The sequence below is a fragment of the Suncus etruscus genome, chromosome 10 (genome assembly GCF_024139225.1).
Source record: "Suncus etruscus isolate mSunEtr1 chromosome 10, mSunEtr1.pri.cur, whole genome shotgun sequence".
In the NCBI taxonomy this organism is placed as follows: Eukaryota; Metazoa; Chordata; class Mammalia; order Eulipotyphla; family Soricidae; genus Suncus; species Suncus etruscus.
The window spans coordinates 38,665,079-38,691,389 of NC_064857.1; the positions used below are offsets into that span (position 1 = coordinate 38,665,079).

Sequence of the window (26,311 nt, forward strand, 5' to 3'; positions counted from 1 at the left end):
TCACCTCCAGCCCGGCCGCTGCAAAGTCAGCTCCACCTCCGAGCACGCGGGGACGGGCCGACAGCGCCCCCTACAGACCGATTCCTGGGGGTGCACCCCCAAACTCGCGTCCTCTTCTTTCTTTTTGGGGGGACAAGGGGGTCTATCCCGCCGGGAGCCAAGCCTAAGTCTCCCTCCGCTCCTTTCTTCCTTCCTTCCTTCCTTCCAAAGTGGGAGTCCCCGCCCGAGGGAGACCCCGAACTCCGCCTGCCTCGTTGCACTTCAAGGCGCCCGTCGCGCCAGGCATCATGCCCGGCATCCCTTGTCCTACTTCGCCCGTCCTCGCCCCCCTGCGACCCGGCGGAGGGGGCGGAGGCCGGCCCGGAGAAGGGCTGGGCGGGGCCCGGAGGGGGGTGTGCGAAGAAAGGGGGTTTTGTGCTGGGCGCCCCATTGCCCTGCGCCCCCTTCCTGCGGAGTCCTGCGGGCTCCGCCGCTCCCTGCGCCCGCGCAGTGCTCGCCGCAGTCCCGACTGCAGCCGCAGGACCGAGGTGAACGCTCGGCGGAGACCCCCCAGGAGCCCCCAAACTTAGCCGGGCCTCCCCCTTGTCCTGCCCCAAACGCCGCTAAGGTGAGTGCAACCTGGGACCCCCACCGCGCGGATCTTGGGGGGGCTGGGGGACGAGAAAAAGGGACGCCCCGCAAGTGCCTAGGACTCTGCACCCACCTCTCCAGCTGCCCCGCTGGCTACCTGCACCCTGGCTGGCACCCCACAACCTCCCCAAGATCCCCCAGTACATTTGCAGACTGATAAGACAGGGAGGTGGCTCCTGAGCTGCACCCCCTCTCAGCCCAGCTTCTGGGGTTCATCGCTCAATCACCCCCTTACCCCGGAATCCCATGGCAAAGGTGGCAGGTGCTATTGCCATAGCCTGTGCCCCTCGGAGCTGAGTGAACCCCACTGCCACTTACTTGCCTGTGTGACCTTGGGCAAGTTAGTAGATCTCTCTGAATCTCAGGGTCCCCGGGGGGATGCAGCAGCCAACATTGAGGTACCAGCTAGACCCTAATAGCCAACACTGACCAGTACCAGCTGGGCCCTAAAAGTCTGCTGAGCCCAGCTGCTGGGGCATCCCCTCCTCGAATTACAAAACCAGGAGACGGGCAGTTTTTTCATCACCAAGGGTTCCAGTGAGCTCCAGAGAGCAGCAACGAGATGCAGGACCTGGTCCCCACTTGTGCCCGAGTTGCCTTGCCTTGGCCACGAAGAACAGCACAAACCCCTCTTGAGTTAGGCTCGGAGGAGCTACAATTGCCCCCTGGTGCCGTTGCTCACAGAATTATTAATTGTCCTCCTCCAAATAGGACTATTTATACCCTGCATGCATGAATTCCTGCAAGCACCCCCTGTTAGCCTAGCCGCTTGCTGCTCTATGCACATTCATGGAGCCCAGCTGAGAGCGGTCTTCCTGCTGGGTGCCAGGCTCTGCCCTCCACCCCCAGCCCTGCCTGTCCCACTGAGAGGTGCCCCAGTTCCTGCCACCAGAGTCGCCATGGGTGGGCGCTCACAACCTGGTGTCTAACTCGTGGATGTGAGGACGCTTGGGCACATACATGCGTGCAAGTTCCAGTCTTCCTTCCCTGCATTTGGGGATCTCAAGAGTCAGAGGGGAGACGCAAGTCCAGCGGCAGGCAGGCAGGCAGGAAGGAGCTTGAGGGAAAGTTTTTCTAAACTACTCACTCGGGAAACTCAAGGCCAGGGTGGAAGAAGCCCGGTGGAGAAGTCAAGAACCGGAAGGTATCTGAGGGAGAGAGAAGGCAGCATTTTCCAGAGCCGACAGAGAGTTGATGCGGTGGGTGTCCTGTCCCTGGCAGGCAGATGGAGCCAGAGCCTGGACTCAGGGCCGAGTCTAGTACAGCACAAGGGGCCATCTCCGGACTTGGTTTTGTTTTTGGCTTTTTGGGCCACACCTGGTGATGCTCAGGGGTTACTCCTGGCTACGCGCTCAGAAATCGCTCCTGGCTTGGGGGGACCATATGGGATGCCGGGGATTGAACCCAATCCTTTCCTGAGTCAGCTGTGTGCAAGGCAAGCACCCTATAGCTGCACTATCGCTCTACACTTGGAACCTCACCAGGAAAAGTTGACTTGCAGGGGAGTGGGGGGGGGGGTTTACAGTATTTTGGTTCTGAGAACCAGGGCTACTCCTTGGGCACTCTGGACAGTGGCCCTCACCTCCATGTTCCAAGCAGCCTCTGCTTCTACCCGCTGATGTTCACACCAGAGGTGAAAAGGGTGGGCCTAGGAGTTAGTCCCAAAGTGGCCCCAACTATATGGGTTTCTGGGACGTCTGTTGCAGAGCTGGAAGCCAGGTCTGTGAGTATTCTCAGCTCCAGCCCCAAGAGAACAAGGGCAGACACCAGGACTCGGTGCAGTACCAGCCGTATGGCACAGTCTCCCAGTCCATTACAGACACTCTGTCGCCTAAAAACAGCCCTCCCCGCACCCGCCTTGCCCAAAGCTGAGCTCAAATCTCTGGCTTTGCGCACCTCATGGCCTCCTCTCTCCAAGGCAAGAGAGAGAGAGAGAGGCTCTGGGCATCCAACTCTTGCCAACTCCTCTGGCTCCATCCAGTCTCTGGCTTCATGGAAATGAAGCTCCAGTCGCAGTGGAGGGGTTACTGTGAAGGGAGGCATCCTTGAGAGACTGGGAAACATCAGTCAGCGTAGGCTCCGGAAAAGGAGCCTAAAAGCCTCTGTAAAAGCAGAGCTCCGGAGACCAGGAAGATGAAGGTTGAAAAGGTGAAATAGGGGCCAGAGCAATAATACTGCAAGTAGGGCACTTGGCATGCATCATGTGGCTGACCCCGGTTCAATCCCTGGCACCTCAAGCACCACTAGGATTCTTTCTTATTTTTCCTTCTCTTTCTTTCTTTTTCTTTCTTTCTTTCTTTCTTTCTTTCTTTCTTTCTTCTTTCTTTCTTTCTTTTCCTTTCTTTCTTTCTTTCTTTCTTTCTTTCTTTCTTTCTTTTCTTTCTCTTCTTTCTTCTTTCTTTCTTTTTCTTTCATTTCTTCTTTCTCTCTTTTCTTTCTTTCTATTCTTTCTTTCTTTGTTCCTTCCTTCCTTTTTCTTTTCTTTCTTTCCTTTCTCTTCTTTCTTTTTCTTTTTTCTTCTCTTCTTTCTTTCTCTTTCTTTCCTTTCTTCTTTCTTTTCTTTCTCTCCCTTCCTTCCTTCCTTCCTTCCTTCCTGCCTGCCTGCCTTCCTTCCTTCCTTCCTTCCTTCCTTCCTTCCTTCCTTCCTTCCTTCCTTCCTTCCTTCCTTCCTTCCTTCCTTCCTTCCTTTTTTTTGGTTTTTGGGCTGCACCTAGTAGTGCGCAGTGGTTACACTTCACTCTGAGCTCAGGAATCACTCCTGCCCAGCTTAGAGGACCATATTGGGATACCAGGGATTGAACCCTGTGCAAGGCAAATTTCCTATTATCGCTCTGGCCATGGCAGGGAGGAATTCTTGAGTGCAGAGCTAGGAATAAACTCTGAGCACTTCTGAGTGTGGCCCAAAAGCAAAAAAAAAAAAAGAGGTGGAAGTGACTAATCTGTGGGAATGAACCTCCTGGCTAGGAAGTCCTGCCTGTAATCTAACCTTCACCACACCAATACCAGATCCAATGTCCAATGTTTAACTCTTGATGGTGGTATGGGACATGAGCTCTCTCTTCTTTATTTCTTGGGACACACTGGTCTGGTGCCTGACTGACTTTGCTGGGGACACAGAGTCCTCCCTGTGTCCTGTGTCTCTATGCCACACTTCCCTGGCTCCTTCTGGGAGAAGCTTGATGCTTTGAGATCTGCAAAGGAAATTTCTGTTTCCAGAGAGAGCTGCTGTAAGCTGCTGGTGGCGAAGGGCAGGAGGGAGAGATGGACTACAGGCTTATTCTCATCCCACCCCTTTAGCCCACTCCTCAATCATGGGCTGGGGTGGGGGAAGGGAGAGGCTGGACTGTGGCCAGACTGGCAGAGACAGGGGCTTTGTCCTTGCTGGCTTCTGAGCCTGCAGATCCGGTGGGAAAGCCCGTGCCAGGCAGAAAGGAAAGACTGGGAGGAAGAAGGGAAAAGGCAGCCAAAGAAGGGGGTGCAGTGGGGAGTAAAGAAAAGAGTTTCCTTCTAAAGAATGGTGTGGTGCATGAGTAGGGGAGGTTGAACTGGGGTTAAGCTGGAGAGAAGAACATTGCCTGGGCTCAATCTAGGAGGCCCTCTGAGAGGAGGCCAGAGGCCAGACAGGGACAGTGTTTAGGAAAGAAGAGGCAGGGAGGGAAGGTTGGAGGGTAGATGGGGACTCTGGGTAGTGGAAGGAATCTGGCACTGGGAGGGCTGGGGGAAATAGAATGTTGTTGTTTTTTTTTTTTTTATTATCTCTATTTTTGGTGTGTTGTGCTCAGGGCTTATTCCTGGCTCTGTGCTCAGGAATCAATCAATCTTGACAGGGCTTAGGGGACCATAAGTAACACTGGGAATAGAACCCAGGTCAGCTGCAAGCAAGGCAAGCACCTTCCTACTTTGTTTTTTTATTATCATTTCTGAGTACTTTTATTAATTAATTAACTTTGGGTTTTGGGCTACACCCAGCGGTGCTTGGGTTACTCCTGGCTCTGTGCTCAGAAATTGCCCCTGGCATGCTCAGGGAACTATATGATGTGCCAGAGCAAATGCCCTACCACTGTGCTATCACTCCAGCCCCATATTATCATTATTAGAGCATGGTGCCAGGAACTGATTACAGGAACTCCATATAGGATGTTCTTTTGCAATAAGCAAAGGCCCAGAAAGGCAAAGAAACCCACCTCTCATCTCACTGTGAATTGGTCACGACATGATATTGGCTCTCAGGGAGAATCCCCTGCTGGGGGATGAAACACAGGGAAGCAGGCTTCTGGGATGAAATGTGTGAGTTTGGCAGGGTGGGCCTGGGGGAGGCTGAGTTGAGGTCTAGCGGACTTCTTCCTCTCACATCTGCCCACCCCCCTTGCAGCATGGCCCCAGGGCTCCTGAACCTTCTGGTGGCCCTGGCCCTGGCTCCCCTCCCTGCCGTCTTCATTGATGCCCCAGAGGACAGCTCAGGTAAGCGCCCCTGCTCAGAAACAGGCCACTGTTGCTGTCCTCCAAATCCCTCTGGGGGTGGAGGGAAACCCCAAACACTCCTTCCAGCCCTGGGGACCTGCTGGGGACACAGTAATGGGTCTGGAGGCAGAAGTAGTGTGTGGGCCTAGGAGTGTCGGGGAAGGGTCTGGAATTTGGGACACCTGCGGGATCTGGCTAGAGGGCAGAGGTCTGTATGGCTCCATGAATCAGTGCTGGGAGACAGAAACGGGTTCACTGAGAGACGTACGTGTGTGTGTGTGTGTGTGTGTGTGTGTGTGTGTGTGTGTGTGTGTGTGCATCGTTGGGTGAGCCTGGGCCCAGCCTGTTCCCCATCTGCAGAGGACCGGGCGTTCCTCGTGCGCATCGCGGGCGAGGCACCGCTGCAAGGCGTGCTGGGCGGCGACCTCACCATCCCTTGCCATGTGCACATCCTGCCGGGCCACCGCCCTGCGCCGGGCCTGCCCCGGGTGAAGTGGACCTTCTTGGCGGGCGGCCGCGAGGCCGAGGTGCTGGTGGCCCGTGGGCTGCGAGTGAAGGTGAGCGAGGCCTACCGCTTCCGCGTGGCGCTGCCAGCCTACCCCGCATCCCTCACCGACGTGTCCCTGGTGCTGAGCGAGCTGCGACCCAACGACTCGGGAGTCTACCGCTGCGAGGTCCAGCAGGGCATCGACGACAGCAGCGATGCGGTGGAGGTCAAGGTCAAAGGTGAGGGGCCCGAGCCATCGCATAGCGCTAAGGCGTTTGCTTTGCATGCGTTCAACCTGGGATGGACAGGGTTCAATCCCCAGCATCCCATATGGTCCCCCAAACCTGCCAGGAGCGATTTCTGAGCCCAGAGCCAGGAATAACCCTTAAGCGCTACCAGGTGTGGCTCATAAAACAGAAACAAAACAGTTTTCTCTAGGCTGGAGACATAATTTGGGGGGTGGCACTTGCCTTGCACGCACCCAAGACAGGTTTGATGCCCTACTAATACATAGGATCCCCTGAGCCCCACCAGGAGTGATCCCTGAGTACAGAGCCAGGAGTAACCTCTGAATGCTTCTGGGTGTGGCCCCAAAACAAATAAACAAAAAAGGTCAAAGGTGAGCGAGCACCCTTGGCTGTGGGAGGTGGAGGATGGATGTATAGGGGGATGGAGGGTGCCCCAAATCACCAGGCTTGGAGGATGGGCACAGGCTGCACTAGCCCACAGGCCTGGCTCCTGCCCGCAGGTGTCGTCTTTCTCTACCGCGAGGGCTCCGCACGCTATGCCTTCTCCTTCCTGGCTGCGCAAGAGGCCTGCTCCCGCATCGGAGCCCGCATTGCCAGCCCAGAGCAGCTGTACGCTGCCTATCTGGGGGGCTACGAGCAGTGCGACGCGGGCTGGCTGGCCGACCAGACGGTGAGGTGCGCGGGCTTCAGTGCTGGCCCCTGGTGCTGCAGAGAGACGTTCATTAGGGATGGCCCAGGGCCTGGTCCTGACTTGGGGAATAAAGTTGGCCCTGTGGGCGGGGCAGTGGGAGCGATGAAAGGCTGACCTGGTTTGGCCAGTGGGGTGAGCACCTCCCAAGACAGAGGGCATGGCTATGGGACCAAGAAAGGAGACCTCAGTTCTCTGTCTGCAGATACCCCATCCAGACCCCACGAGAGGCCTGTTACGGAGACATGGATGGTTTCCCTGGGGTCCGCAACTATGGCGTGGTGGACCCCAATGACCTTTATGATGTCTACTGCTATGCGGAGGACCTGAATGGTAAGATGGGCACAGGGTTCCCCTGTGTTTATGGAAGATGTGAGGCCAGAAAGTCAGTTTTTCCCTCCAATACATATGGAAGAAGGCTGATGGGGCCAGAGAGATAGCACAGCGGTAGAACATTTGCCCTACATGCAGCCGATCCAGGACAGGCGGTGGTTCGAATCCTGGCATCCCATATGGTCCCCCGAGCCTGCCAGAAGCAATTTCTGAGCACAGAACCAGGAGTTACCCCTGAGCACCTCTGCCAGGTGTGACCCAAAACCAAAAGAAAAAAAAATTAAAGCCTCAGGCTGAATTTGAAGGAGATTAATAAAAGGGTTCATGGCAGCACTCAGGGGACGAAGGGACTTTCCTTGGAATACGCCTATCAGGTTGCATGGAACAATGCTTAGACCAGTAAAGACTAGGTCTACCCTGGTATTACCATACTTTGGGGACACTAGGACCACACCTGGCAGTGCTTGGGGGCTGAGTTTGAGCTGAGATTATGGCTACCTGCTGCATTTCCCAACTTCTTAGCATCTGTAGGCCTTGGTTGCTTTATTTTGTTTTCTTTTGTTTCTAAGCCACACCCAGGGGTGCTCAGATTTTACTCCTAACTCTGTGCTCAGGGATCATTCCTGGTAAGGTGAGGGGAGCCATAGAGGGTTGAACCTTGGTTGTCTGTGTGCAAGGCAAGCATCCTACCCACAGTCCTGTCTCTCTGGCCCCTTGTTTTTTTCCCTTCTTTGCAAAAAATGGGGAGACTTGGCCGTGCTCTCAGCCTGAGGCTTGAGTTCACTGACCCATGTCACAAACGAGGAAACTGGCTTTAGTGACTGTGCCTCACCTTCCCCACCAGGAGAGTTGTTCCTGGGAGCTCCCGAAGACAAGCTGACCCTGGAGGAGGCTCGAGCATACTGCCAGGAGCGGGGTGCAGAGATTGCCACCACGGGCCAGCTGTACGCAGCGTGGGACGGTGGCCTGGACAGCTGCAGCCCAGGCTGGCTGGCTGATGGAAGCGTGCGCTACCCCATCGTCACCCCCAGCCAGCGCTGTGGCGGGGGCCTGCCAGGGGTCAAAACACTCTTCCTCTTTCCCAACCAGACCGGCTTCCCCAACAAGCACAGCCGCTTCAACGTCTACTGCTTCCGAGGTGAGCTGCCTCCTGTTCAGGCTGAGTGCCAGCTCAGGGAGGCCCGGCTTTCGCTTCCGAAGCCACTTCCACTCAGATCTCTGCAATTGGTTTGAGTGAGTCTTGGGTGATGTTCTTTCTGCTTGTCACTTAGGGTTCTAACTTCTGGCTTGGGCTCTGGGGCCTTGAAGGGTGGTCAACTGCCTCTCTGTGCCCCCTTACCTGTAGTCCATGCCTTGTGTGCTCCAGTTTCAAAGTGCTCCCCTCAAGGGCCAGAGTGATAGTGCAGTGGGCTGGGCACTTGCCTTGCACCCCGATGATCTAGGTTCAATCCTTAACACTCCATCTGGTTCCTTGAGTACACCAGGATAAACCCTGTGTACCACCAGGTGTGGCCCAAAACCAAAAGAAAGCAAAGTGCCCCCTCTTACTGGGCTGGGGACTATGTTCCCCTTCTGATTAAATAATTAGCAGAGCAGGGAGGCCACTCTCTAGTCCACTAGTGATTGCCAAATATTGATAAATCATAATCCCACCACATCTCCAGCCAGGAGTCAGGTCCTCAAGGGAAGGCAGGGGAAAGGGAGTGGCTGTCCAGGGCAGTAAGTACATAATGTCTCAGAGGCCCAGGGTAAATGTCTATCAAGCAGTCAGTGGGTCTCTATCCCCACTGTGAGTCCAGATCTTGGCACAAAGACTAGGTGAAATGAGAGGGGAAGACAGTCACCCCTGGGAGTTCCTAGTCCAATGGGAACCTGGGGGAGACATGGTCTCGGCTTTAGGAAGTCCCATCTGAGGGAGGGATCAGATGCCTCATCCCCAGCTAGCTGGAGGAATGGAGAGAAGAGCAAACCCACTCCTTGCAAAATAAAAAGAGCTTCCCTTGCCACTGGAGCAATAGCACAGTGGTAGGGTGTTCGTTTTGCATGCAGCTGACCAGGGACAGACCCAGGCTTGATTTCCGACAACCCATAAGGTCCCACGAGCCTGCCAGGAGTGATTTTTGAGTGCAGAGCCAGGAGTAGCCCCTGAGCACTGCCGGGTGTGCCCCCCCCCCCAAAAAAAAAAAAAAGCTTCCCTTCTTTTCATGAGACACATCTCCCAATTGGGAGCAGGGAAAGGAAATTCTGAGGGCCAGGGAGGTGAGTTGGGTGTTCATCCTGGCACTAACAATCACATCCTTACACTGGATCTGTGCTACAGCCCTCTCAGCCCCCTCAGGAGAGAAGTGACACCACCCAACCAGAACAGAAAAGAAACCAGATGCCAGTTCTGGGAGTATGTAGAGGACAGGGACAGACAAGGACACAGGTGGCTCGTCTGGCACAAGCAAGGCTCCGGGAGGAGGACGCTTTGTCCCTGGTTTCAGTGGCTGAGCACAGGCATGCTGTCATTCTTGTAGCTCAGTTTGACTGTTGCTTCCTGGCTTTTCAGCTTGCAGCTCCTCCCCCAGATACAAGGCACTCCCTGCTAACACTTGGCTGTCTCCGAGTGCCAGGCCCCTTTTTGCACTTTCACCCTACCAGATGCCTCTCATAGGGGCTCTCAGCCCTTTCCATAGCAGGGTCACCATGACCCCAAACTCGATGCCCCAGCCCAGAGGCCCAAGATGCTGAGGCCATTGACTTCTCCTGCAAGGGAACTTGTTTTGCACCGAGATTATCCTGGAAAATTGCTGTCTTGCTTGCCAATGTCTCTTTGGTTCCCAGGAGAAGACTTGGCAGGACACATAGTGGGCACTTGATTAAGGTTCAAGAAATAAGGGGTAGATGGAGAAATAGCACAGCGGTAAAACATTTGCCTTGCACACAGCCAACACAGGATGGATGGTGGTTTGAATTCCACATATGGTCCCCCAAGCCTGCCAGGAGTGATTTCTGAGTGCAGAGCCAGGAATAATCCCTGAGTGCCACTGGTGTGACTCAAAATCAAAAACAAACAAACAAACAAAAAGAAAGAAAAGAAGGAAGGAAGGAAGGAAGGAAGGAAGGAAGGAAGGAAGGAAGGAAGGAAGGAAGGAAGGAAAAGAAAGAGAGAGAAAGGAAAGAAAGAAAGAAAGAAAGAAAGAAAGAAAGAAAGAAAGAAAGAAAAGAAAGAAAGAAAGAAAGAAAGAAAGAAAGAAAGAAAAGAAAGAAAGAAAGAAGAAGAGAGAGAGAAAGAAAGAGAGAGAAAGAAAGAGAGAGAAAGAAAGAGAGAGAAAGAAAGAAGAAAGAAAGAAAGAAAGAAGAAGAAAGAAAGAAGAGAAAGAAAGAAAGAAGAAAGAAAGAAAGAGAAAGAAAGAAAAGAAAGAAAGAAGAAAGAAAGAAAGAAGAAGAAGAAAGAAAGAAAGAAAGAAAGAAAGAAAGAAAGAAAGAAAGAAAGAAGAAAGCAGAAAGAGAGAGAGAAAGAAAGAAAGGAAGGAAGGAAGGAAGGAAGGAAGGAAGGAAGGAAGGAAGGAAGGAAGGAAGGCAGGCAGGAAGGAAGAAAGGAAGGAAGGAAGGAAGGAAGGAAGGAAGAAGGAAGGAAGGAAGGAAGGAAGGAAGGAAGGAAGGAAGGAAGGAAGGAAGGAAGGAAGGAAGGAAGGAAGGAAGGAAGGAAGGAAGGAAGGAAGGAAAGCCCCAGGGTGCTCCCTGGATCCAGTGAATATGCCACAGAAAAGATGGAAGAGAATGCAAGACTCCAAGTCTCGAGGTTGAGCTCAGCCCCCCTTGAGGCCTGGGAGGGCTGAGACAGACCTTTTGGTTACTTACTGGCATTTTTCTTCTCTAGACTCCACCCAGCCCTCTGCCCTCCCTGAAGCTCCCAGCCTGGCCTCTGGCCCAGTCCCTGATGCATTGGAGACCATTGTCACGGTGACCGAGACCCTGAAGGAGCTGCGGCTGCCCCCGGCAGCTGTGGAGAGCGAGTCCCGTGGGGCCATCTACTCCATTCCCATCCCTGAGGATGGGGCAGGGGGGAGCTCCACTCTGGAAGACCCATCAGAGGCATCGAGAACCAGCCTTGGTAAGGGAGCTCCTTCATCCTGGAGACTTTGTCTGGCAGGAATCAGCTGGTCCTTCTTCGGCAGCTCTCCTCTCTCTGTCCCAATCTGTCACCCTGGTTTAATTTATTTCAGCAAATTCCACCCCCAGCTCTTTAGGTCTGGGGATGCTTAGATTAAGGTGCTGGCCCCTGGGAACAAGGGTCTTCTTATTGGAGGATCCCATCTCCTCCTCTTCTTTGCAAGACAGACTAAAGAGTTTTACCTTTTTTTTTTTTTTTTTTTTTTTGGAGTGGGGCCACAATGGCAGTGCTCCTGGTGTGATCTGGGGACACTGTGGGGGTGTGGGGGATGGAACTAGGGTGGACTGAGGACAGGCAAGTATCCTCTGTAGCCCCAAGAATTTTCACTGTTCCCAGACCAATAACCACCCAGAGCCTTCTCGATCTTGATATTAAGTTGCAGCTGAGGTTGGAATGCTTTTGGTGTGGAACAAAGGCCTGGGGACAAAGGTCTCTTCACCCCCAGACCTTCCCTGGCTAGCAACTGCCTCCATGGCCCCTTACTCCATTCCCTCCTCTCCCGTCCTGGTGGCCGCTGTCCGTGGTGCTGAATGGTCTGTGCTTTGCCTAGAGTTGGAAAGTCAGTCCCTGGTGCCTCCCACGAGGTCTTCAGAAGAAGGAGAGGCGCTGGAGGACGAAGAAGAGTACAAAGAGGAAGAGGAGGACATGGAGGATGAGGCTTTGTGGGCCTGGCCCGGAGAGTCCAGCAGCCCAGACCCAGGGGTCCTCATTCCCACCGAAAGGTCATCTGACTCCCAGGCTTCCTCGCCAACCAGAGCAGCCTTACAGCCTGGCGCCTCACCACCTCCCAGCCAAGAGCCAGAGCCTCGGCCCCCGAGGGTCCTGGGTCCGCCCCAGGCTATTCTGCCCACTCCTAGGAGAGGGAGCCTGGCCTCCCCGCCACCCTCCACTCCAGCTGGGGCTAAAGAGAGCATGCAGGCAGGCACTCCTGAGCTGTCTGGGCTCCCCAGAGGAGAAGGTGAGGAGGTGGGAAGTTCTGAGGATGGCCCTTCCCTGCTTCCCACCACGTGGGTCCCTAAGGGTGCCAGGGACCCCGAGGCTCCCAATGAAGAGAAATCTGGAAGAACTGTCCCTGCAGGGAGCTCTGTGCAGACCCCGCCGGTGCTGCCCACGGACAGTGGCAGCCGGGGTGGAGCAGCTGTGGCACCCTCGTCAGGTAACTTTGTCCAGGGTTCCACCTCCCTCTCCACTCTCCTGCTTCTCCTTCCCCTGAAGCTCTGGGCCACTGGGCCTGAGGCCCTTTAACCCACTATGTCCCCTTGTTCTCGCCTGTCCTCTGCCTTCTCTCTTCTACCCAGGCCCCTCACGGGTCTTTCTTCTGGATATCCACCCTATGACCTCCGTGCTAGCTCTCTGGTCCCTCATCCTGCAGCTCCATGCTCCCCCTTCATGATCTGCTCCCCATGTCTGAGCCATATACCCCATGACCTCAGGCTTACATCTGTGTTCCTCTCCCACCTGCCACTTGCTGCACATTAGTTCTCGGAGCTTAGCCCAGGCTCATCTTCTGTGGTTCCCTACCCCCACTGCCATGTGCCATGTGCCATGTCCCTCAGCTGCCCCCCAACACTATTGGGGAAGCCTGAGGTCCCATCCCCACCCCTGAACCTCTGGGGCCTGGAAGAGCCCTTATCCCCACAGAGCCTTAAGCGACTACTTCTGTGAAGTATTTTTTTCTGACTGTTTCATGGAAAACAAGCCTTGGAAATAAATCTATTAAACCACTTTATAACCAAACCTCTGGCCCGCTCTGTCTCCGGCCACAAAGCTCCCTGCCCTTTGCATTCCATGGATGTGTGTCAGGAGTTGCTCTCGGATGCTTCTCTTTGGCAACCCCCACCTTTCTCTGCCTATTTCTGTCTGTTTGTCTTTCTTCTCATTCATCTGCAGTCAGCATCTCTCCTGTGCTAGTAGTCTAACAGCCCCCTGCTGTGCCCTCATTCCCCACTTCTCATAATTGCCTGATGAGCACCCAGTTATTATACATTACCCACAGAAGGCATTGTGTCCACCGGTTTGTGGGAGCACTGAACTGGTGGTTCCTTATTTCTCAAGGAGAGAATTTGCCTCAGCCTGGAGGCTGGGCATGTCCACTTCCTGTTCATCCCTAATCCAAGAACCTGAGCACAAGGAGGTGATGGAGACCATGTTTTAGCATGGATGTGCTTCCCCTGTCCAGGTGCTTTCATGCCACCATCTCTGCAATTGGCCATCTCTAACTTTCCTACCACTGCCACTAACTCCTGCACTATGACCACCCCTGGTCTCTAGGAAGAACGGTTTCACCCTTCCTGGCTCAAATTATCTCAGATCCCAGAGCTGCAGACATAGTAGGGAGGCAGGTTATGTTGGAGAGAGAGAGAGAGAGAGAGAGAGAGAGAGAGAGAGAGAGAGAGAGTAAAGGGGAGTCAGTCTGAAATCAAAGAGAAGCCCCACCTACACATAGAAGATTGAGCCTCCCTGTGGAGATTCTGGAGAAGCCTGGGGACCTATCAGTCATAGGGGGGTCTCTTTATCAATAAGCCCTGCATCCCACTGGGCTTGACCTTGGAGTTCAGCTTGTGAGGTTGGAGAAGAGAGGAATGTGGGAAGGTGATGTTGGTGGGAAGAAAAGCAACATTGCAAGTTCACATGGAGTCTTTTTCTTTGGTTTGGAAGGGGGTAATCATCTCTTGGTGGTGCTTGGAGACTACTCCTGGCTCTGTACTCCAGGTCACTTCTAGCAGTGCTGGGGGACCCTATGGCACTGGGGATGGAACCTGAGCTTTCCACATGCTGAACCTGTGCTCAACCCCTTGGGTTGTTCCTTCTGCCTGCTTTGGGGGGGGGGATGAGAAGAAGGCCTACTTTTGCTGCAGGAGGAAAGGATAAACTCTGCGCTTGCATAGCAGCTGGCTCAGAGACAGGGAGACAGACAGGAAGGTGCCAGGAATACCTTCGTTCCATTTGAACTGTTCTGGTTCTACTTCTGCCACCTCTAGCCAAGGGAGAAAACATAGGACCAAGTTTGATGTCTCTCTACCCCATAGTTATAGGAGGACAGAAAGGAGGATAGGAGCTGGAAAGTGAGAGGAATGGGGAAGAAGCAGGCTCAGAACCCCCAGAACTCCATTCTCTGTGGGGCCTGGTGAAGAATGGGTTAAATAAAAAACTTCCACCCCACTCTGCAGGGGTCTTGGGGAGGGTTACCTACCACCTTCTGTTGAAAAGAAGCTCTTGGCAAGAGGAAAGATTGATTTTCACCCCAAAACAGCTAGGTCAAACCAGAGCATTTCTCTGAATTGCCTCCAGCCTCTGCTCCCCTCCCACTGGGCAGGGAGACCTGGGGCCAGAGTGAAGCATTATGGGTCTTGGCCTAGGCCAAGGGGGTGGACAGCACAGGAAGGGCCCTTCTGAGGGAGGGTCTGAACCTCCAGGCTAAGAGCTCTGACCTCACTGCTGCCCAGGGCCACTATCTTTCCTCCGCTTACTGGACAGGAAAGGTCAGACTCTGACAACATCCTCCAGCACCCAAGGACAAACCTGTCTGCTACCAGGACCTAGGGAGTCCAAAGGAGAAGCCACCTGGCCCAGCCAGATGGAGCTGGTTCCATATAACAGATTGTAAGCCTTCCGGGAAGAGTGCTAGTCTAAGCAGACTGCCTGGAGGAGGGGCCTCAGCTGGGTGGGCAGGGCTTTTAGATTAGGGAACTCTCGAAAAGCCTGAAGCAGGATAGTCTGGTAAAGATGAAGATTCTGAGGTATTAAGAAGGGGAAACAAAGAGGTGGTGTTGAGAGAAAGTAACGATGGGGGTACATTAAAAGACAGGGAGCCACTGTAGTTTCATCCTTGGGGTAGTAGGGGCATAAGAAGGAAAGGGTTTCTGGAGATGACTGCCCCATGGACAGCAAGAACAATGATCAGCTCCCATACAGACCACCCCAATACCAAGTCCCAAAAGCAATAAAGGCCAACTTCCCATCATGCTACAACAGGGGCCTCCTCTCCTGTCTGCCACCTGAGCAATCTATTCAGGACTTGCTGCAGAGTGGGGAGACAGGATAGAAGAAGGTACTTGCCTTGCACGTGGCTAACCCATGTTCAATCCCTGGCACTGCAGAGAGTCTCACCAGGAGTAATCCCTGAGACAGTCAGGAGTCAGCCCTGGCCATAGTCAGGTGTGGTCCAACACCCCACCCCACCAAAAGAAATCGCTGGGAGCTGGCTCAGTTGAACCTAGAGAAGGAAAGGCTGCCTGGGAATCCAAGCTCTTGCCTGAGAGTCCTGAGTCCCCTTCACAGCCCCACACTGTGACTGCCCATATGGAGAATACCAATAGCCACTGAGCTGAGCCAAAGAGGAGCTGGGCATAGAACAGGTCTGAGACCATTCCCAGGACAAGGGCAGATGTGGGGGGGTCATACTGTCCCTAGAGAGCTCCACCTGCACAGCCATGCCCCCACCTCCTTCTCTTCTCTCCCTTCCCCTCAGGTGACTGTGTCCCCAGCCCCTGCCACAATGGTGGCACTTGCCTGGAGGAGGATGTGGGGTTCCGCTGCTTGTGCTTGCCTGGCTATGGGGGGGACCTGTGCGATGTTGGTGAGTGTGAGGAGGGGCAGGCTGGTGGGGATGGGAAGCCTAGGCCCAGCTCTGCACATCTGCCAGCTCTTGAGCAGTGAGGGGGGCTCTGGTTTTAGCCTTGTTAGGAATGGGAGATCCTCGAGGATGCAGATCTCAGCCCCCTCTCTGAGTCCACCCTTCATTTCAGCTGTCAAGTGGGACCCGAAGCATCCTCGGGTCTCTGGAGCATGTGCGTCTGGGTGGATGTGCGTGGTCATGTTTGTGTCGCTCCAATCCTTACCGTATTAGTCCCGGTGGAGTCCACCCATCCTATGTCCTAGACTTTCCAGAAGACTCCAGACCTGCCCTCCTCTCTGGCCTGGCCCTCCTCCCTGCCTGTCCCCACCCTCATGCCCAGCCTCTGATTCTGATGTGCCCGGCCCTCTTGTCTGGTCTATCCCTCCCTCCAGTCCACAGCATGGTCTTTGCCCTGCCTCCCTTTTGCCCTCCCGTCCTATCTTGGCACCCTGGCCCCACTCTGGGGAAATCTTCCCAGTTTGAGTAAGTGGAAGGTGCCTCCGGGGCCTTCCCAGATGACCTGGATCCTCCAGGTTCCCGGGTCCGGCTCTCAATGCATCTAAGTGGCCCCACTGTTCTGTGCTCCAGGCCTCCACTTCTGCAGCCCCGGCTGGGATGCCTTCCAGGGCGCCTGCTACAAGCACTTTTTCACACGAAGGAGCTGGGAGGAAGCAGAGAGCCAGTGCCGGCTGCATGGCGCTCACCTGGCCAGCATCAGCACCCCAGAGGAGCAGGACTTCATCAACAGTGGGCTGGGGTCGGGAGGGGCTGGGCGACTGGTGGATGGTCTGCGCCCATCCTTTTGCTAGCCAGGGCAAGGAGTCCTGGAGTGTGCTGTGCCCCTTCGTGTCCCCCACTCAAGAGCTCATTGCTCGGTCTCCTTCATGCATGCATCCTTCCATGCATTTTCCATTCTCCCTCCCTCTGCTCCCCACTCCCCATTCCTATGTGGCCAGGGACTGCAAGGGGGGGGGGGAGGCCTGAGACCGCCCCAGGAATAGATAAAGTATCCTGGGAATACAATTGGTGTCTGGGGCACCGGCTCTGCTGTGTTTCCCCGCTCTGCCAATACGGAGAGCGTTTGCCCCTTTTTGCTTCTCTCACCCCCTGGCCCCAGCATCCTTCTGGGGAGGCTGAAGAGAGAGGGAAGGAAAATGGGCGGCTTAGGCTGTGGTACCCACGGTGGCCCGGTGCCGCCACCTGCTGGCCGTGGGCTCACTATACTCGGTGTTATTCCTGTGGTTTTTGCAGATCGATACAGAGAGGAACAGTGGATCGGACTTAATGATCGAATCATTGAGGGCGACTTCCTGTGGTCAGATGGAGTACCCCTGGTGAGATACCCCGTTGTCCCCCGCGGTCACAAAGCCTTCTTGTAAGCACACCTACCCTTGCCTGTGACTTCCATCTCATCTCTTCCTGACCCCTGACTTACCCATTTCCCTGACCTCTTTTTACTACCCTGTTTCCCCAAAAATAAGACAGTGTCTTATATTAATTTTCGCTCCCAAATATGTGCTAGGTCTTATTTTTCCATGAAGAAGAATATGGTACACATTTATTATTAAATGAAAATAAAAGAAATTTATTAGCTGTACACGATACGGTATAGTACGGTAGTTGTCAACACAAACCAGACAAACTGTAAATCAGTCAGCGACCAGTTTATGGTAAATTAATTTTCATTCCAAGACAGAGTCGAGGAGGGCCTTATTTTCGGGGATGTCTTATATTTCACCCAGAAGGAAACCTGTAAGTGGGTCTAGGATGTTTTATTTTTGGGGAAACAAGGTAAGCTCCTTTCTTCCAGTGTCCTTAGCCTTTTCTTCTTCATTCTAGCTTGTAGTGGTGTGTTTTCATTATTGTTGTTTTGTTTTGTCTTTTGGGGCCACATCCAGGGTTACCTCTGTCCAGGGCTTACTCCTGGCTCTAGGATCAGGGATCACTAATAGCAATGCATGAGGAACCATTTGAGGGCCAGGGATTAAACTTGGGTTGGCCACACACCAGGAAAGTGACTTACTTGCTCTATTATCTCTGGGCCTTCTTTTCTCTTCTCTTTTTCCTTGACATTATTCCCCCTCAATGTCCCTGGCCTCTTCTCCCCTACATGGTGGTACTCTTACTACCTAGGCCTCTGTCTCCTGGTACTATATAGACCTTTCCCTTTCCTCAGAGAACACCCAATGTCATTTTGAGGCTCCTTATTATCTCCTCTTTCCACCGGCAGCTTTATGAAAACTGGAACCCTGGGCAACCTGATAGCTACTTTCTGTCTGGAGAAAACTGTGTAGTCATGGTGTGGCATGATGACGGCCAGTGGAGTGATGTGCCCTGCAACTACCACCTGTCCTACACCTGCAAGATGGGGCTTGGTGAGGGCCATCGGGAAAGAGGGGTGGCCAGGTGGTGGGACTGACATCCATGTGGCTCGGAGGGCACAGAACTCCACTGAAATTCAGGAAGTATCTTAGGCTGTAGACATGCCTTATTTTATTTTATTTTTTTGACATGCCTTACTTTTATTTTATTTCTTTTCTTTTTTGGGGGGAGCACACCCATTGATGCTCAGGGGTGTTGTGTCCCATTTACTCCTTTATTGGTTATTTGTGTATCCTCAAAGAGCTCCCAGAATGAGAAATTGATTCCCATCCCCTATTCCCTTGTGGGGGGAGATCTTGGTAATATTTATCCGCAGCAAATAATCCACACAGACAGGAGGGTAAAGGGGTAAAAAGGTTGGGTGCAGAGAGTCCTTTGTCAGTCTACTACCAGCTCCAAAAAAACACCTGGAGCAAGCAAGTAAACTCTGCCAAAGGACCCTGAACACCTCACTCCCAAACTATTTATTTGGCTCTCAACAGCGCCCCCACCTGGAAGGTCAAGGTGGGACAACAGGCAAAGAATAATCTTTTTTTTTGGGGGGGCGGGGGCCACACCCGGTAATGCTCAGGGGTTACTCCTGGCTATGTGCTCAGAAGTTGCTCCTGTCTTGGGGGACCATATGGGACACCGGGGGATCGAACCGCGGTCCGTCCAAGGCTAGCGCAAGCAAGGCAGGCACCTTACCTTTAGCGCCACCGCCTGGCCCCGCAAAGAATAATCTTATGGAAATGTTTTCATATACAACAAGGGGTTACTCCTGACTATGCACTCAGAAATCGCTCCTGGCTTGGGGGACCATATGGGACCCCGGGGGATTGAACCGAAGTCTGTCCTAAGTCAGCATGTGCAAGGCAAATGCCCTACCACTGCGCCACTGCTCTGGCCCTATTTTATTTCTTTATTTTGAGTTTTTGGGCCACATCCAGCAGTATCCAGGACTTATTCCTGGCTCTGTGCTCAGGGGGGGCCACTCCTGGCTGACAGAGGAGGCCATATGGGATGCTGAATATTGAAACTATTCTTCAGCTTCCCCACTTTCTTTTTTTTTTTTTTTTTGGTTTTTTGGGCCACACCCGGCAGTGCTCAAGGGTTACTCCTGGCTGTCTGCTCAGAAATAGCTCCTGGCAGGCACGGGGGACCATATGGGACACCGGGATTCGAACCAACCACCTTTGGTCCTGAATCGGCTGCTTGCAAGGCAAACGCCGATGTGCTATCTCTCCGGGCCCTTCCCCACTTTCTTTTAATGACAGCTAATCTCACTCATTTCTTCACCCCAATACTGGAACCGCCTCCCCAAATCAGGTTCCCTGACTGTGTCCCCTCACCTGCAGTGTCCTGTGGGCCACCACCGGAGCTGCCCCTAGCCCTAGTCTTTGGCCGCCCACAGTTGCGCTACGAGGTAGACACGGTGCTGCGTTACCAATGCCGGGAGGGGCTGGCCCAACGCAACCTGCCGCTGATCCGATGCCAGGAGAATGGGCTCTGGGAGGTCCCTCAGATCTCCTGCGTGCCACACAGACCAATGGGTCCCATCAGGAGAAGGGTAGGTTACCCCCATATAGTTCGGGACCCTGCTCCTCTGCTGCCAGTCTTGGCTGGCCTTGTGATTGGCCTGTTCACCACCCACTGCAAGACAAAGGGAGAGATGCAGGCATGTTACCTTGGGTCTCCTCAGGGTTGATATATGAGGACATTCACATATTCTGAGCCACTATTTTATTTTGGGGGTTTGGGGTCACATATGGCAATGATCAAGGGCTACTTGAGCTCAGTGCTTCCAGGAATGGCTTGAACCTGGGTTGCCTGCAAAACTTGTCACCAACCCTCTGAGCTTCCCTCTGGCCTGATTCTGGGTTCTTATAGGCCAAAGTAGGGCAATTATTTTTATGAGGTTGGGGGCCCAATGAGCAAGACTGCAGAGGGCAGATTCTAGGGAGAGAGGTACAGAGCCTGCATGAAGGTTGTGTGTGTGTGTGTGTGTGTGTGTGTGTGTGTGTGTGTGTGTGTGTGTGTGTTCCCCAGGCCCGAGCACTGATATCCGTGAAGTCTCCAGAAGGCCATCAGGGGAGGTTATTTGGGCCATTGGAAGATGTTGCTGACTCCTCCTTCGGAGGCCCTAAAGGCAAAATGTTAACTTGTGGGGAGAGGGCACTCTGTCCTTACTCTCCTCAGCCCTCCCTCAGACTTGTGCTCTTCCCACACAGGAAATGACAGTCTGACAAGGGGAGCTGGAGTCCAGACCCAAGAGGCTTCTGGGAACACCTGGGTCTCTCCCCATCCTGGGAGATCAGGCTTTCTCTCAGGACCCAAGCAAGTCCAGAAGTGCCTAAATGCCCTCTTCTTGCCAGCCAGCAAGCTGCCCCTCCATCCTCCTTTGGGTGGGTTGCTGTGCCCATCCTGTCTCCATTTTCCGAGGACAAGAGCCTGCCAAACTGCAGGAAATAAAGCTGCATTTGAGCCCAAGTGAGTCAGATGCATCTTTGTGTGCTTGGTCAGCCCTCACCCCCGAAGAACCCCTCCTTGCATATCAGCAGCAGTGCCTGTGGCTCCAACAGTGCCTGGCTTAGAACTGGAGCTGAAGCCCCAGAGAGGGTTCCCTTAAACCAGTGCTTCTCAGGGGCCTGAGAGATAGCACAGCGGTGTGTGCCTTGCAAGCAGCCAAACCAGGACGTAAGGTGGTTGGTTTGAATCCCAGCGTCCCATATGGTATTTCGAGCCTCCCAGGAGCTATTTCTGAGCAGATATCCAGGAGTAACCCCTGAGTGCTGCTGGGTGTGGCCCAAAAACAAACAAACAAACAAAAAAACAGTGCTCCTCAATTATTTTCTGTCATGCCCCCCAGGAAGAAAACATTTTAGTGCCCCCCCACGTAAATAGTAAATAGTATCTTTATTAATAAAAATTTAACCTGCAAAACAAAAATATATAAAAATAACAGCTGATTTTTAAATCAGAGGTGATGTCTGGATTAACGGCTACAATGAGTACATTTTGCAATGCATAGCTTTTCGAAGCGGGGTTTGAAGCAGGACACAGAAACTCTCAGCTCCAGAGACATACAAAGACATAAACACGGGGCTTAGCTTGTTATGACACTGTTTTTTGAGGTCAGACATGCCCTCCTTTACGAAGCCTTGCCCCCCTGTGGAGGGTGCACCCCACTATTTGAGAACCACTGCCTTAGACCCTCCACTATGAATGAAGTGAGCTGTGGGTTCTGGAGCTACCAAGGGAGTGTACAAAAAAACAGGAAGGAAAAAAAAAAAACAGGAAGGAATGGGGCTGAATATCTGTTGATTAGACTGCACGAAGCTGATTTTTTGGGGGAGAGCCATACTCGACCACGCTCAGGGGTCACTCCTGGCTCTGAGCTCAGAAATCACTCCTGGCAGGCTTGGGGGACCATATGGGATGCTGGGAATCGAACCCAGGTCCATTCTGGGTCAGGCGTGTGCAAAGCAATTGCTCTACGGCTGTGCTATCTATCCAGTCCAAGGAAGCTGACTTTTAAGAGAAGAGATGGATCTGGAATACATACGTCACTATAAAATAAGGGTATAGGGCCAGAAAGACAGTGGATAAGGTGCTTGCCTTGCTTGCAGTCAACCCAAATTTAATTTCATATGGTCCCCTGAGTCTACCAGGAGTGATCCCTGAGTAACTTCTGAAGAAGATGGGGTTGACAGCAGACATGACCCCAGAAAATAAATAAATGAAAAATAAATATAAAATCAGAGTCAAGGGGTGTCGGAGAGATAGCACAGCGGTAGGGCCTTTGCCTTGCAAGCAGCCAACCCAGGACCAATGGTGGTTTGAATCCCAGCATTCCATGTGGTCCCCCGTGCCTGCCAGGAGAGATTTCTGAGCACAAAGCCAGGAGTAACTCCTGAGCGCCGCCGGGTGTGACCAAAAAACCAAAAAAGAAAAAACAAAACAAAAAAATCAGAGCCGAGACTGGGTTCCCAGTCCTGTTGTGAATCGGCCCTAGTAAGACCTATGCATGGCCCCAGGATCCCGCCAGGGGGCGCCGCGGCCTCTCTTTCTGGGGCTCCCTTGGCAAGGGGTGGCGGGTAAAGGGTAGAGTCAGACTTCTGGGCGGCTGAGCTGGCCGGAGGCTGTGAGTCAGCAGCGGAGGTCGGATGATGAGGTCACTGAGACCTGGGCAGAGAATGACCAACTGTGTATATGTGAGCTGGGTGTGTCTATGTACCCCATCGCAGGGCTCACAATTGTGCCTTTCTGTGCCTGCGGTCAAACTTCATGATGTCTTCAGTTTGCAAAATGCCTCCTTCATGTGCTGAATCTTATTTTTGCTGGGAGCACACTCAGTTGTCTTCAGGATCTATTTTTAGCTTTTGTTCATCAGTGACTCCTGTCTGTGCTTGAGAGACCAAATGTGATGTTGGTGATTCGAACTCGAGTTGGGCAAGATGCAAAGCAAGCACCTTAACCCCTGCGCTATCTCTGTGGCCTCATAGTGAACCTTAGGACTACAGGTTCTCACACTTACACTCACATACACAAACATTTGCACACCATGTGTGTGCCTGCTCCTGCCTTTGCCACATTGTACCACGCTCATCTGTGGTTGGGTTGTTAGGGACCAAGTCTGGTGATGTTCATGGGCTACCTCCCAACTTGCTTGGAGGCCATTTCCAGAGGTGTTGTAGGCTGTTCACTGCTGAGAATGGAACCTGAGACTCCCATTTTTGAACTGTGAGTGAATTCTGACTTTTTGAACTATCCCCACAACACCAACATAGGTAATTCTTTTTCCTAGAAGCCAGGAAAACCTGTTAAAATGAAGGGATGAAGAGACAGATCTAGAGGCACAAAAGAATAAAGTGAAGAGGCCCATGGATCAAGGCAGGGCAAAAAAAGTGCTTGTTGGATGACCTGGGACTTTCTAAGACCATCCCTGCCAGCTCCTAGGACTTCTCCATCCACTGCTTATTTATTTATTTTGCAAAGTTGGCACCTGGCATTGCTCAGGGGTTGGTCATTATGATGCTGGGGCTTGAACCTGTGTCTCCTACATGCAGGGCATGTACTCCAGCTATTGAGCATCTATCTCTTCAGTCCATCCTCCCTCTATATAATTCCCAAAGCAGCTTCCAGCTGCTTCTAAGCTACCAATACTGACCTCCCAGTCCCACCTCCTGTTATGGTTCTATCCTTTCATAGGCTCCTTAGGCCCACCTCGTGCCCACTCCTCACAGCCCAGCCTGGCCTGGCTGGAAAACAGGACTATTTTCTGATGGAGTATGGTCTTAGGGCTAGAGTAGACCCTGTTTTCATCCTGAAATACTCTGAAGTTACATGTTTAGAAATTTTAGAGCATTTAGGTATGGCAGTGGATGAGAAACAGGTGGAGATAGGGGATGTCTTCTAAGAGAGGCAGAGATAGGCTTTAGATAGTAGGATGGGGTACTGAGCTTGTGTGGGGCTCTCTCAGCATCTTTTCTCCAACTGCACAGAATGAGGCATGCTCCCTCCTGATTGTGGAGGGGCCAGGAGGCATCCTTGGCTGACTTGCTCACCTACTGGGCTGCCTGCCGGAAACCTGAGCTTCGACAGGCTTTGTCACACTTCCTGGGGAAGAGAGAGCTGGTTCAGGAATGACTCAGCAGAGTCCAGCCTGCCCAGTGTGTTGCCTTGTGCCAGGATATGCCCATGTATGTGCATCTACTAGGATATGCTCACATGTTGTGGTCATGTGTGTGCTCGTGTTTCCCAGTATGTGTCCATGTGCCTATGTGTGTCCATGTGACATGACCTCTCTTGGGTTAGGAAGGAAATTGGCCCTTCAACCTTATAGCTATCAACCCTGTCTCCTGGAAGCTGATTTAGGGATGTCCCCTGTTTCCCTCTGCCTGCTGAGCACACACAGATCTGATCTGTGCACCTTCCTTGTGTGTCTAAAATAGGGCTTCCAGATTTTCCCTCTCCCTGAAAGAGAAGGATGTCTGTGAGTGAATGGTCTCTGTGGAATTAATACTGTTGGTGGTGGGCTCCACCCTGTAGTGCTCAGGGCTTACTTTTGGATCTGTGCTCAGGGGTTACTCCTATCAGGGTTTGAGGGACCCTATGTGGTGCTAGGGATTGAGCCCAGGTTGGCCATGTTCAAGGTTACTTTCCCCCATCCTATCTTCCTGGTTGTGTCTGTGGACTAGATGAAAGTTAGGGGCCCAAACAGAAGGGCCTCCCTGAGATCATTGCTGGCCAGGGTCCCTGGTTCTCCCCAGCTTACTCACCCACTATCTCTCCATTCCTTCCGGCACTCTCCACCACCCAGCTCAGTGTAGCCACTTCACTGGGCCTTTGTTCCAGTTGCTCCTGTCTGAGGGCCTGTCAATGTGCAGGGAGAGAAAGGGCCCCATTGTGTGGCCTGTCAGATACTGCAGCTCCCCAAGACTTCCAGAAATGCTCAGCACCCAGTCTGTGGGTGGAGAGCTTTCTGGGGGGTCCCCTGCTGGGCTGGGGGTGTGGAGCTCCTCCAGGAAAGAAGGGCATATGGAAAGTTTCCCACATGATAGATCCCACATGCTGTCACCGAGACCTCTAGCTACTCTCTCTGATGGTTCTCTTTTTATCTTTGGGGGTTCAGTGGCAGTGCTAGGGTAGCAGGGACCACTTCAGGTGGTACTAGGCCTGACTGTTTTGGTGCTTTTGTCCAGCATGCCACCAGGCCCACACCAACAGTACTCAGGGGCATATGGAATACTGAGGACCTCCTGTAGCAGGTATTCTTCAATCCTTTACTGTCTTTGTGTTCCCTTTTGTTTTTCTTTTTGATTTTTTTTTGGGGGGGCCACACCCGGCGGTGCTCAGGGGTTACTCCTGGCTGTCTGCTCAGAAATAGCTCCTGGCAGGCACGGGGGACCATATGGGACACCGGGATTCGAACCAACCACCTTAGGTCCTGGATCGGCTGCGTGCAAGGCAAACACCGCTGTGCTATCTTCAGGCCCTCTTTTTTATTTTTGAACCATACCCAGTAATGCTCAGGGCTCCCTCTTGGCTGAGTCTAGCAGTCACTCCCGGTGAGGGATTCTTAATATCATTAGCATATTCTCACTTCTTGCCTCAGTTTCCCCATCAATCCATCTGAATTTCCTCCATGCTATCTTTCCGGCCCCTTCCTAGTAAAGGAGAAAGGAGTCCAAGAGAAAAAAATAATTTGGGAAGGAGGGAAAATAGCAGATGGAGGGGCCAGAGAGATAGTATAGGTACTTGCTTAGCATGCAGCCAACCTTGGTTCAATTCCTGGGCACCGCACTGCCAAGAGTGACCCCTAAAGAGGTGGAGAGTAGAGGAGGACAAGAGGGAATAGAAAAGGAGCAGTGAGGGTGTCTCTCTGAGACAGAAACAGGAAGGCCCATGGTCAGCTTCTCTGCTCCCCATCCCATCTCCCACTACCCTTGGGGCTCCAAAAACAGCTGACTGTCAGCTGTCACCTCAGCTGCTGAGGTGGTTCCTAGACATGGGTCCCCCTGTACCCCTACACTTGCCAGTTTATTTGTGGAACCACAGCTGAAAGTCGGTATGGGGAAGAAGGGCATCAGTGAAAGAATGAGAAGAAGGCTGGAGGTCAAGAAGGTTCTGGAACTGGGAAGAGGCCCCGGGGCATCTGGTTACCAGGTTCTGGATGGGGGTTGGGGGAGCAGGGGAACAGGCCCACACAAGTTGCAGATCCCAGTGGTGAGTATGCCTGCACCTCACATTTCAGATGGGTCCATCCTGAGTACAGTGGAGATGGTGCCCTGCCCTGTGCTCCCAAGGCTGGTTCCCCATTCTGTACCCCAATCCAGCTATTCCTCTAATGCTCTGCATGGGTCCATATGCCTATCCCTTGCTTTTGTTTTTTACTTCTACTTTTTGAGTTTTATTTTTGGGGGGTGGGGGGCATACCAATTGGTGTTCTGGACTTACTCCTGGTTCTGCACTCGGTCACAGCTTGCAGACTTAGGAAAGCTTATGTGGTGCAGGAAACCAAAGCCAGGTCACCTGAGTTCAAAGCAATGCTCAGCCCATTAGGCTCTCTAGTCAGGCTCTCTTGCTATTATAGGTGGCTGCAGACTGGTAGGAATGGGTCCTGGGTCTGTTTTTCCCCTAAACTGTCTGTGCAGGAAGCTCCTTCTTCCTCTGCCTTCCAGGGGGCCCCAGACATGGCTTCCTTCCCCCCCCTCAGACTCTGAATCTTGCAGTGGTCAGGGATGGAGCACAGCATCAGACATCTTCCTCTGGCTCCCTGTGCCCTGCCCAGGCCTTGTGCTCCAGCCCTGCCCTCCCTGGGCTG

The 26,311-nt window shown here is 53.0% G+C and overlaps 1 protein-coding gene across 3 annotated transcripts; it reads left to right on the plus strand.

Annotated features, from left to right (window-relative positions):
• Positions 1-133: 133 nt before the first annotated feature.
• BCAN (brevican) lies at positions 134-20,475 on the plus strand. 3 transcript variants are annotated; one of them, XM_049782219.1, is made up of 14 exons: positions 136-607; positions 5,003-5,091; positions 5,452-5,817; positions 6,327-6,501; positions 6,720-6,847; positions 7,692-7,985; positions 10,713-10,946; positions 11,557-12,162; positions 15,478-15,585; positions 16,213-16,371; positions 16,876-16,958; positions 17,855-17,999; positions 19,344-19,555; positions 20,217-20,475. In XM_049782219.1, exons 2-14 carry the CDS (start codon positions 5,004-5,006, stop codon positions 20,229-20,231), a joined length of 2,613 nt encoding a protein of 870 aa, XP_049638176.1. In that variant the 5' UTR covers positions 136-607; position 5,003; the 3' UTR covers positions 20,232-20,475. The 3 variants fall into 3 exon arrangements, 2 of the variants coding, with proteins under 2 accessions (XP_049638177.1, XP_049638176.1); XR_007499608.1 differs by lacking the exon at positions 20,217-20,475 and having other exon boundaries at positions 134-607; positions 16,876-16,999; positions 19,344-19,479; XM_049782220.1 differs by lacking the exon at positions 20,217-20,475 and having other exon boundaries at positions 135-607; positions 19,315-19,517.
• Positions 20,476-26,311: the final 5,836 nt, after the last annotated feature.

What these genes read in the sequence shown, in the direction of transcription:
- BCAN (XM_049782219.1), top strand. Translation starts at nt 5,004, where the DNA reads ATGGCCCCAGGGCTCCTGAACCTTCTGGTGGCCCTGGCCCTGGCTCCC. An exon ending in AGCTGTGGCACCCTCGTCAG is followed by an intron (nt 12,163 to 15,477) that starts GTAACTTTGTCC and finishes CCTTCCCCTCAG; the next exon opens with GTGACTGTGTCCCCAGCCCC. An exon ending in CACCTGCAAGATGGGGCTTG is followed by an intron (nt 18,000 to 19,343) that starts GTGAGGGCCATC and finishes CCTCACCTGCAG; the next exon opens with TGTCCTGTGGGCCACCACCG.